Source organism: Nematolebias whitei, chromosome 15 (genome assembly GCF_014905685.2).
Source record: "Nematolebias whitei isolate Nwh7 chromosome 15, NemWhi1, whole genome shotgun sequence".
NCBI lineage: Eukaryota > Metazoa > Chordata > Actinopteri > Cyprinodontiformes > Rivulidae > Nematolebias > Nematolebias whitei.
Window position 1 is genome coordinate 30,048,572 of NC_056512.1, and position 12,344 is coordinate 30,060,915.

Genomic DNA, 12,344 nt, shown 5'->3' on the forward strand with positions numbered 1-12,344 from the left:
CAAGGTACACACTTCACAGGTGAAGTAATGAAGGAACTGTGGAAGACGCTAGGCGTCAAAGCCAACTTCCATATTGGCTACCACCCACAGGCTTCAGGCCAGGTTGAGAGAGCAAATAGGACGGTGGTGAGTATTTTGAAAAAATACGTAGCCGCAAACCACAAGGACTGGGACGTGAAACTCCCTCTGGTCCTCATGGCCATAAGGGCCACTCCACACACGTCGACTGGCATCGCTCCTTTCGAGATGATGACGGGTCGACAAATGACTCTCCCTCTGCACCTGCTGTACCAACCAGGCGATGCTGCCATGGCAACAGCCTACACCACACAACAATACATGAAAGACTTGGAAAGACATCTTAAGAACACTTTTGCTTTCGCACAGAAAAACCTGGAAAAATCAGCTGAAGGACGCAAAGCGTACTACGACCAAAAGGCCTCTTACGAGGAACTCCAAGTGGGAGACAGGGTCTGGTACTACACGTTTGCACCCAAAACTGGGAGAGTAGAGTCCGGGACCGGAACTCTCGCCCGTAAGCTGATGCCCAGATGGACTGGACCCCATCTGATAACTGACAAAGTGTCTCCAATTATCTACCAGATAAAAATCAGTAAAGGCCAAAAAGAGCCAACTGTTAAATGGGTACACCGTAACCAGGTTAAATTACACAAGGCGTGCAATAACTCCTCAGGAGACAAAGACATCACAAAATCAGACCTCGTGGGAACAAGGGTCATCCAAGCTGAAGATAACTAATGGATAATAAACTTAACCATAGTTTAAACTCACAGGACCTACCCTTGATAAAACGGGACAGCGTGACTGAAATCTGGCAACCAGGGTGAGGAGAAGCTGTGAAACGATGTTTCTAGATGCTTAGTCACTACTCTTGTCGGTGTTGGAACGTTGTTTAGTTGATTTTGGTATTGCTTCTGAGGTAAGAATGAATTTTGTTGTGTAGTAAGTTAGAGACTAAGAAGCCTTTAACCATGCCAACATGCAGTTCATTCACTAAATTGCAATCTTTGCGGAGTCAATGTATATTATTGCTACTTTGAGTACCATAATCTACATTGATCTCACAACGCTTAAGCCGAACCTACTCGAACAATTCTATTCGGGGGGATAGCTAATTCTTTTTGATAAGTCTCGCCATAGACTTCCAAAACATTTATGGGAAAACCAAACACCCAATCTCAAGTCGTTCGTCTAAAGGACAACAGACAATTACACCAAACTATATTTTACCATGTAAAGCTAACTTAAACCAAGTTAGAAATGGAAAAATAGTTTGGAACACTTTTCTATAGGCATAAACCCCTGTAGTACCCCTTTTTCAGCATTCTCCACCCCTTAACTGGTAGTTGTAGCTGTTCCCAACCATAATAGCTTACACACCAGATGCATATAGTTTAAGGCCTTATGTAAAATCCCCTTCATAAGCCCACCTTAAACCACATAATTGCATGACACATTGAACCAGAACGGCACAGGCTGGACGTCGCTGGAGACAACCTTCGCTGGAGGCGACCTGCAACCCTGACGTTGGTCTCAACTCTTCATCCAGTGGCCGCTTCTTCAGTTCAATCCAAGGGAACCCCTCTGTATGCTGATTAATCAACACTTCCAATCGCTGTGGATTTACCGTTGTGGATTATATGACTTTTTCCAATGGATTACAGACTCTGTTTCCAAGGGGTTAAAGCATTGCTACAATGGGATTATCGAGACGATATGGGATTATAATCAACGCAATGGAACACCAAGAACATTGTGGAATTACCTTGACTTTGTTTCCTTGCTGGATTACTTCTGACTTTGGTCTTCCTTGCTGGATTACTTCTGACTTTGGTCTTCCTTGCTGGATTACATCAAGCTCAGGACATTTGAAGGTCTAAGTTCACGGTTGGAATTCATCCCCATGGACAGGTGATGATTTCCAAAGGGGGGACTGTAGTGAACCAGATGACCTCAAATCTACCAGATGGACAGAGACTGTTATTTCCATTGATCTGAATAAGTCTGGGCCATCTGATGACTTTCTTTCTTGAATTAATCAAGCAGAAAAGACAATTCTTTATAATCATTACTGTCTTACAAATGTTTTAATAATCAAATTGTGTTAGTTCACTCAATGCTTTACAGGTTGAAAAGAACTACTCATTTTTATTTTACATAAACAGTAAGTAATGATTTTTATTCCTCATTCAGAGAAGAAATCACCTGAATATGCATTTCTTGATTTTCTGTCTGAAATGAGCAAGCTGTCGTAAGTGTGTGAAAGTTGAGGCTTCGGTCAGCTAAATGTTTACTGAAGGAAAAATGTCATGTTTAAACTTTTTCAGAAGATTACCAAGAGTTGACTCCACGAAGTCTGCTGTTGCTGCAATAATCTTTTCTGTATGTGAAAACAAATTTCATTCTCTGACCTCGACTGTTGATAAACACCTTACGTCAAAACCACTCCTCTTTCTGGTCCATCCACGAATCAGAAAGCTCTAAGTAAACCCGGAAGTAAACTCATTTAAAATGTGAAAACTTCCCGGTTCTGAGAGAGTTCTGGAGAATGTGAGAGTTCCAAGATTGAGAGTGATATGGAGTTCCAAGAGTGAGAGTTCATGGAAGAGTGAGAGTCCAACAGAAAAAGATTCCATGGAGAATGGAAAAGTTCTGAAGGAGTTCAGAAGAGAACTAGAGTTATGAAGAGTTTTGGAGTTGCCGAGAATCCAGGGACGTTTGGGATTATAATTCTGTTTTGAGCTAACCACGCACGACTCCGAGGATTTTAGCTGTTCTTAACGGAGGCGCTGGAAACAGTCTGAAGGATGCTTACTGAGCTGATCTATCGTCAAACCAGGTAAAGACTTCTTCTTCGACTAAAGTGTACCGTGGACGGGCTGAGGATCTGACGGAGCGTGCAACTTCTGGTCAAACAGATTAAATTCCCTCACATAGTTCCCTGTAAGATAATCTCCTTTCATCTTAAACTCTTCTCTCTCACAAAATCAGTACAGATATTTTAGAAATATCTGAAGCAAAGTCCTCAAATCACCGTCGAGTGATTTGAAGTTCATTATTTGTGAAACTGTCTGTTATTATTTTCATATTTTGCCAAATTAATGTAAATGTTTGATGTTAAACTTTGATTCTGAAAATAAATGATTCCATTCATTTGATGGGTCAAAGATAAATAACGTCTCTCGTTACATTTTGTGTTAAATTCAATGCACGGCATTTACAGTCAGAAAAATGAAGAACTCGTGAAAAGTATGCATAAATATATATCCATATATTTGTCATACAACAAGTGACACGTATCTCACGTGACTCACTACATATATATATATATATACATATACACACACACACATTTGTTTTGTTTTTTTGTTTGTTTGTTTTTGTTTAACCTCCTGAGACCCTGGGTTTCACGTGAGGACATCATATATATGAGGCGGCTGTGGCTGAGTGGTTAGAGCAGTCGTCCTCCAATGCAAGAGTTGTGGGTTCGATTCCACCAGCAGTCGCATGCTGAAGTGTCCCTGGGCAAAGACACTAAACCCCTCACTGCCTCAGATGTGTGTCCCATCGTTGTATGAATGTGATAAAGCACTGATTAGTCTCTGTATAGATCTAGTAGAGTGCTGTATGAATGGGTAAATGAGGACACAGATTGTAGTGTAAAGTAGAGCTGTGATTTTTGGCCCGAGCCCGACCTGAAAATCAAAAATAAAGCAGGTCAAAGTTATGTGCTTGATGGTCGGGGCAGGGCGGGTTTTTGATGCAGTTTTATGAATCATACAGCACAAAGAAAACTAAATAAGAATGCACAATATAAAACTGTGTTAATCTACTTGTAGAGGAGGAGACAGTAAATTTACTGAGGATGAGGAAAGAAATAGACTACAGCAGTTAATCAGACTGTGAAAAGAGAGAGTAGCGTTGGAGCACATTGTGCAACAATTTCGATGTGGCCCCGCCCGCACTTTGCTCCTATCACACATCTGAGGATTTGCAATTGACTCCAACCGGCCGGTTGTAAGAGGTAAAAAAAAGTCCAGTTACACTTCAGATGGACAACGGGTCGGGATCATCAGCCGCGTGTCCGCTGACCGGCCGGTTGAAAGAGGTAAAAAAAAAAAAAGACATCTTCATCTTTAAAGTAGATTTTTTACGCTTTTCGTTTTGTTAATATCCGTTTGGTGACTTGTTAATAAACAAGAAATCTTATATCTTCCTTTCTTTGAAATACGTTTTAAAAACGATCATGTCAAACTGATTTGCTTATATATATATATAAACAAACAAACAAAAAAACAAAAACAATATGTGTGTATATATATATATATATATATATATATATATATATATATATATATATACTAGTAAATATGGGGGGGCACATTCTTTTCTTGGGACAATAATTTTTTCATTCAACCTTTACTTAGACAGGTAAATCCCATTGAGCCTCGAGGACTCATTTACTAGAGAGACCTGATTTCAACAAAGAATGATGACAACAATGGACAACAGCAACAACAATAGACTATTATAAAAAGACATACAGATTTTATTTTTTTATTTTTTTCAAATAAGATGGCAAAAGGTTTAACAAAAACAGCTAGATTCTAAGGTGAATGTAGAAAACTAATAACAGGAACATGTCTGCATTGGTCCCTGCCTGGAGTCCAACAGATTTTTAAAGCCACTTAGAGAGGTCAACGTCAAGAGCTTCAGGTCTTTTTGTAAAATATTCCAGGAAACAGGAGCGGAGTAGGAGAAGGCCCTTTTGCCAAGTTCAGTCCTCACTGAGGGGACACTGCAGGTAATAATGTCCTGAGAGCGCACGCTGTAACTGCACTCTCGTAGAGACATGTAGGAGGAGATGTATGAAGGCAACAGACCAAGAAGTGATTTAAAGATGAAAATGTACCAGTGAGAGAGTCTGCGTAAAGTTAATGATGTCCAGTTAACCAGTGAATACAGGGTGCAGTGGTGGGTACGATAATCACAGCCAGTTATGAATCTTAGTGCAGCATGATAGACAACATCCAACATCTGCAGGGTTCTTGTAGGAGCGTTCATGTAAATAATGTCACCGTAATCAATTGAGGGAAGGAAAGTCACAGATACAAGGCGTTTTCTAGCATTCAGAGTTAAACAGGATCTGTTTCTGAAAAAGAAACCCAGTTTAACTTTCAGTTTCTTTACCAGGTTTTCCACATGGAGCTTAAAAGAGAGATTCGAGTCGACCAAGATACCCAAATATTTAATCAACTAAATCAATGGGGACACCATTTGAGGATAAAATCAGAGGAAGAACTGCTGGGACCGACTTCCTGTTTGAAAAAAGCATCCCTTTGGTTTTGTCGGCATTTAGGACAAGTTTGAGGTGAAACAAATCTGACTGGATGATGTTAAATGCAGATTGCAAAAGCCGGAAAGCCTTATCAACAGTTTTAGCTCGACAATAAACAACTGTGTCATCAGCATAGAAATGTATGGATGCATCAGGGATGTTTTTACCTACATTACCTATGTAGATTGTAAAGAGGGTGCGTCCTAAGACTGAGCCTTGAGGTACACCATTGTTGACTGTTAAATAATATTAAAAATTGATTGTAAAGGCATATGAAAATATTTTAACCTGCCTATTGATTAGCCAATTATTAACATGACGTCTTCATTGGGCAGTCAGGTGATCTGTGTCACCTTGCCTGTGTTTCCATGACAACAGGAATGTTGACACGCTGATCGTGGATGTGTTCCCGGTGCTGGATACCCCGGCCAAGCAGGTGATCTGGCGGTTCGTTTACCAGCTGCTGACGTATGAAGAACAGGAGCACTGCCAGAACAAGATTTCCCGTTTTCTTGGCTACAAAGCACCAGGTGAGTTTCCTGCTGACGTCTTATCATGGACGCCAGGTCAATCGTACGAGCTATGATGGGTTTCTTGATTTAAATTAACCGTTCACTGAATTGCTGCGTCTCTTCTTCTTTTTTTTTTTTTTTTTTTTGCTATGTAGCTCTTTTGTCAATACGTTTGTTTGTTCCAGTTCCACCACCTCCACCTCCGCCTCCTCCGGAGCCGGAGCCGGTCCCTGAGCCTCATCGCCGCAGCAGCTCCATGAGGGTGACGGGGACCACGTACAGGAGCAGCGTGAGGGGACGCAGCTCTGATGACCTGGTCATTGGTACACACTTAGGCATGGGTACTGAAATCATCTTTCTTTGTCATCATAAGTAAAAGCAATAAGACTACGACCCCCACTGATGATGCCTTCACTGTCATCTCAGAAACACTTCTGACTTCTGCCTTTATTGAGGCTGTTGTAGCTTACTTCAGTTTAAGCACTTTAAAATAATATATTGTTTTAAATAAGGTTTTGTGGAACAGTTATGAGTAGTCAGCATCTTACCTGCAGTAACAGCGGTCAGAGAGGTCTCAGTCTGGAGAATCGGGAAGACCTTTTCGTCAAGAAGTCACGTTAATAGATTATAATCCTGGGTTGTAGTTCAGAGCAGATTTCGAACATCTGAAACAAACAAACCTCAGAAGTTTTAAAACTGTTCAAGAAAACACTTTTCGATTTCTACACAACTTTGCTTTTGCATCAGTTATACTCTGATCCAGTGTGCTCTTTTGCGACACCTGTTTGGCTTGAAACCTGTTGCATTGGACCGCTGACCATGTTTCAGCCTGGTGCAAATAAGAGCAGCAGAAAACTTTGCGATCGAGCATTTACCTAAACTGCTTTGATGTTTTTGAGTTTGAAATGGACAAAATCGGCTCTAGAACAGGCTTTAGCCCGATTAGCCATTAGCTTGACGCCTCTGTGAGAATTTCTCCCTGATTACCTAAACAGAGATTCTTTTTATATTTATCTAACAGCTGCTGCAGTCCTTATTATCATCATGCTGCTGACTGAACCTGCTAACATGACCACGCCACTAACAGTGCCATGGTGCCAACGGGACCATGTTGCTAAGAGAAACCTCATTGCTAACAGTATCATGCTGCTAACTGGACCATGTTAAGATAACCTCACTGTCATCAGAACCACTCTGCCAATAGGACCATGCTGCTGTAGATTTATTTCTTTTTCACTTTTGGCGCCTTGTTTCTGTATTTTTGTTGCATGCTTTGAATAAATCCCAGTTTATGTTAGTCTTGGGGCTCCAAGCCCGACTCAGCTCACATTAGCATATAAATTATAGCCGAACCGAACCTTTGAGAATCATGCTGCTGTTGTTCGGTGTATTGGTTTGCACTATTAGTGTTTAGCATATATTTTAGATCTTTTAGTGTACCGTTTGGTGTTCGTTTAGCATATATCATAGTGTATGTCTTAGATCCTTATTTACTGTTTCTTTTAACACTTTATATTTTTGCTATTGTTTGATATAACTGGGACCCTGTGTACACAATTTCGTTCCACCTCTGTACCACATGTGATGCAAATGACAATAAAGAACCTTGAATCCTACCACAGGCAAGAAACTGACTACTTATAACTGCTCCACAGAAAATCCCTCCACAAACTTCATACTATCTCGTAATATTTTATTTGCAGTGTGGCTATAATATATGTAGTTGAACACCAAGAGTCACCGAAGTACCAATTGTTGCAGATGTTGAGAAAGAAATGGTCAAAAATCTTCCACACCTTGTAAAATCATATGGGGGGTGTTAAAGTCATTCTAAGTTTATCACCACAGGCCTCCGTGCCGAGTCGACGCAGGAAACTGGTATGAGGTTGGCTCCTGGAGAACGTCAGTCAGGAGATGGTACCTCTCTGCCTGAGACTCCCAACAACCTCACTAATGTATGTACCACAGCCCAGTTTACCACTGAAGATCATCATTATTTTACAGTTAGCGTGAAAAAGTCCCACCCAGGTGTCTTTTTTTTTTTTTTTTTAAACACAAGCTGTCCGCAGTGTACGCCGAGCTGGAAAACATGTACTCGGCCAAGAGGTCCAAGTCTCTGAAGAGTCGTCCTCCTCCTGACCCTGAGAGTTTCCTGGAGTTGGACTCTCCATCACGGCCAGAGTCTCCTACAATAAACGCAAACGCAGGTTGCTGAATTTTACTCATAGCTCCTCAAACTTAATTAAAAAAAAAACACACTCCGCAAAATGATTTTTTTCTCTGTAATCTATCTTGTACGTCCGTGTGTGTTTATTATCTCGGTGCAGGAGACGATAACAAGTTTAAAAAGTTCTGCGTGGCATGAATATTATCTGATTCCAATAAATACACACACACATTTTGTATTAAATTACATTGTGTGAATTTGTGGCTCACATTAAAGCAGGAAAGTTTCCCAGTAATGCTTCGTTTCAACATTAAGGCATTCATTCAGTTAATTCCTTGATTTCTCAGTGTCAGTGGTATGAAGCATGAAAACAAACGAGCTTAACATGACTGATTTTGTTTCAGGGAGCCATAAAGGCCCCCCACCCCAGTCATCCTGGCCAGATCCTCTGCCCAGTCCACCTCCAACCCAGTTCTTTCCTCCAGGGTTGACGAGCCAGACGAGTGGGGAGTCTAACCCCTACATGAGCTTAGACAGCCCCCCTCCTTCACCGCCAGAACCCGACTTCCCGTCCAGCCCACCTGTTCGACGCAGCAGCAAGCGGCGCTACACCTTCTCCAAACCTCCTCGCTCAGAGGACACTGATCGCTTTCTGGACGCGCTGAGCGAGCAGCTGGGACAGAGGGTGGCGATTGTTGATGACTTCCTGACCCCCGAAAATGACTATGAAGAGGTAGCGTTACAGAATAGTTTAAAGAATTGCTTAAAACAAACGACTCATCTTTACCTCTTCACTTGAATGAATCGAAAGCTTCTTGTCAATCATACATGGACAGAATGAGACACACGTGTCTGTAAAGCTAAAACTTCACATCCACATTTAAGCAAATTTGAATTTACAAAAGAACATTTTGTGAAGAACATAAAAGAAAATAAACAGATTTATTTGACCTGTTTAGTTTATTTCTCTGATTTGAGTTTTGTTTTTCATCAATCTGATCCTTCATCTTCTTTAAAAATACAACTTGTAAACTAAAGAACGCCTCCTCTACCTCTTAAATAACCAAAAAATTTCAATTTTATTACTTTATATTTTTACTGAGAGGTTTATTTTATTGCCTAAGAAATCAATCATACTAAATGCATATTTCTATCTTATTTACACCCAAACAACACTTATTTACAGTAGTCCCTTGTTTATTGTGGGGGTTACGTTCCGGACCCCTACACAATAAGTGAAAATCCTCGTAAGTGGAGATGTTATATTTATTTTAGTATTTATATATATTTTAAGGCTTTATAAACTCTTCCCACACTCTTACAATGTTCTAAACTCTTAAACCTACATAATTTTAACAACATACTTATATGTAGCTACTAAATTTTACTCACCAGCTCTGCAGAACAGCAGCGGCTCAGTTCTGCTCTGACTTGGTTCCGTTTCAGCGGACCTACCCTGCCGGTTCTGGCTGGCTCTCTGGCTCAGGGTAGTGGTGGTGGGCTCCGGAGGGAGCGCCGGATCTACAGCGGTGGTCCCCCACTCTAAAGTTCTCGTGGGCCAGCTAACAGCTCTCGGGTTCGCCAATGGGTCTGGGGTCCGGTTCTGGTCCATTTCCTGGTGGATTACATGCGGCTCTCTGCATCCGCTGGGTACCAAAGTCACGGACCAAATTTTTTTCGGCTCAAATCAAAACTTTCCCTCTAGTATTTCAGCAGAAGGCAATGGTGCTTATGGGCGGGGCACTGTTGGCTTCTGGGAAATGTAGTCCTTATGAGTGGCGATACAGAAATACGATACAGGCTTATTGGAAGAAAACTACAAAACGGTGGTGTCTGTCCAAAGTATTTTATTTTTTGTCAACTTTTTACTGTACAGTATCCCGTACTGTCCCGATCACGTGAGTAATATTCAAGTTGACATTCGTGTGTCGTGTACAATTTTATTTAATTTAATTTTTTCCTCGTGTTCAATCTTACTTTGAAAAACCACGAAAGAGCGAGTCCACAAAAGTTGAACCTCAAAGTAGCGAGGAACTACTGTATTACGTTTGAGATTAAAATCCTCATGAGTAATCTGGTTTGTTTGGGAGAAAGTGAACAAAAATGACTTTGCAAAAAATATTGAGCGGTTCAAATGAAATACCTCCATCTATACATTTCAAAGAAAGATCTGACTACAATTTAAAGTTATTGTTAGATAAATGTTGCATTTAGGGCATACTTGCCTTCATCATGGGGCAGTGAGAGATTGATTAGCATTTCTGTTCAAAAATTAGCAATAGATGGCCTTTTACTTTAGTTGAACTGTCTTGAAGGTGACAAAAACAGAAAGGAAATAAAGAAAATAAAACTGAAAACCTGCTGCATCGCTGCTGAGACATGCACGGCTCCACACGCCTGGTGGTTCATGTTTTGTGCAATTTCTGTGTAAAAAAAAAAAATCAAGTTTTCCAAAAGTTCCACTTTGACATTAAAGTTCTAATGCAGTGTAATTGATGTTAATGTCAGGATGTTGTGCAGATGGGCTACCCCGATGAGGATGAGGAGGAAAATGAAGACGAGCTCGGGGTGGATGAAGATGAGAATGGAGGATTTGTTGATCCAGAATTAAGCAGCCCGAGTGACGTCCAAAGCAGCAACGAAGAAGAGAATGCCTCCTCCCTCACGTACTCCTCTTCCTCTGATCATATTCCTCCACCGCCCATGTCACCTCCACCACCCCCACCTGTCCAGTTCAATGACCAACCTCCTCCTCCTGCACCACCTGAACAGAGTCAACCTCAGCAACAGCAAGAATCTGTTAGCTTTTCTCCTGTGCAGTTACCAAAAGGATATGTACCCATTCGCCGGAAATCTGGGCCGCCTCCACCACCTCCTCCCCGCAGTAACCCACCACCAAAACGCCACTCCTTACACAAAGTCCTCCCTACAAGAGAAGACCTGCAGGTCCACACTACCATACAAGAGCTAAAAGCATACCAGGAGCAACAAGCCTACCAGGAAAGACAAGCTTTTGAGGAGCAACAAGCATATAAGGAGAGGCAGGTTTATGAGGAGCAAAAAGCCTACGAGGGACAACAACTTTTCCATGATCGACAGGAACAGCGGGCCTTTCAGGAGAAAATATACAAAGAGAGACCAACTTATGAAGAGCAGAAAGCTTATGAGGAGCAAAAAGCCTTTGAGGAGCAACAAATGTACCAAGAGCAGCAGGCTTATCAAGAAAAACAAGCCTATGAGCAACATCAGGCCTACCAGGAACAAAAAGCACGGGAGCAGCATCAAGCCTACAAGGAACAGAAAGCGTTTCAGGAGCTCCAAGTCTACCAGGAACAAAAGGCGTACGAGGAGCGTAGAGCTTTTGAAGAGCGTCAAGCATACCAAGAGCAGCAGATCTACCAGAGCCACCAGTCCATGCCTGTCCAACCAACGCAGCAGAAAACACATTCACCTCTGCCTCACCAACTACCTCACCAGTCTTTACCTCCTCTGCCCTCACAGGACCCCATCCATCAAAACACAAACCACCCCCTTTATATGATGAGGCCAACACCGCAGCAACCGAACCGTCACAGTCTTCATCATAGACGCTTGTCTCGTTCTGCGCCTCCCCCACATCAGCCATCACCACCTCAACCAGTCCACCCCAGCCAACAAAGTCAGTATCCAGAGGGCATCTACCAAAGCCATCAGGGCGTAAGACCCCACCATTCCTCAACAGAGATGCTCCACCACAAGCACCACGCTCCAGCGCATCATTCCTCATCTGAGATGCTCCATCAGTTGCAACAGTCCCAGGTCCACCACACATCTGCTGAGATGCTCCAGCAGATGCAGCAACCCCACGCTCGCTACTCGTCATCAGAGATGCTCCACCAAATGCCCAAAGTCACGGCCCATCATTCCTCCACAGAGCTTTTGCTCCAGATGCATCAAATGCAGCCTCACCACTCATCTACTGAACTTCTCCACCAAGCTCACCAGATGCATCGAGGACAACCCCACCACTCGTCTAGCGAGCTGCTCCAACAGGTGTATCAGCCCAAGCCCCATCACTCGTCCACAGAGCTTCTCCATCAGGCTCATCAGATACACCAACCCAAGCCTCATCACTCATCCACGGAACTTCTGCATGAAGCTCAACAAGAACCTGCTTCCCTCCCGAATCAGCTGAACCGGGAGAGCCAAACCCACCAGAGTCGCAAGAGCCTTAAAGGTCTTCATCAAGCTGATGTTTCACTGCAAGGAAGACACAAAGACCAGCAGGTTCAACAATTACACCATTCACAGCCCACCAAACCCGCTC

The 12,344-nt window shown here is 42.4% G+C and overlaps 1 protein-coding gene across 1 annotated transcript in view; it reads left to right on the forward strand.

Moving 5' to 3' along the window:
• grid2ipa (glutamate receptor, ionotropic, delta 2 (Grid2) interacting protein, a) overlaps positions 1 to 12,344 on the forward strand; it is a 61,081-nt gene that overhangs the window by 39,845 nt on the left and 8,892 nt on the right. Inside the window, exons 9-14 of the mRNA XM_037688357.1 lie at positions 5,738 to 5,889; positions 6,057 to 6,212; positions 7,720 to 7,826; positions 7,931 to 8,078; positions 8,443 to 8,771; positions 10,547 to 12,304. Of these exons, the coding sequence (XP_037544285.1) occupies positions 5,738 to 5,889; positions 6,057 to 6,212; positions 7,720 to 7,826; positions 7,931 to 8,078; positions 8,443 to 8,771; positions 10,547 to 12,304 (2,650 nt within the window). The remainder of the gene's footprint in view (positions 1 to 5,737; positions 5,890 to 6,056; positions 6,213 to 7,719; positions 7,827 to 7,930; positions 8,079 to 8,442; positions 8,772 to 10,546; positions 12,305 to 12,344) is intronic.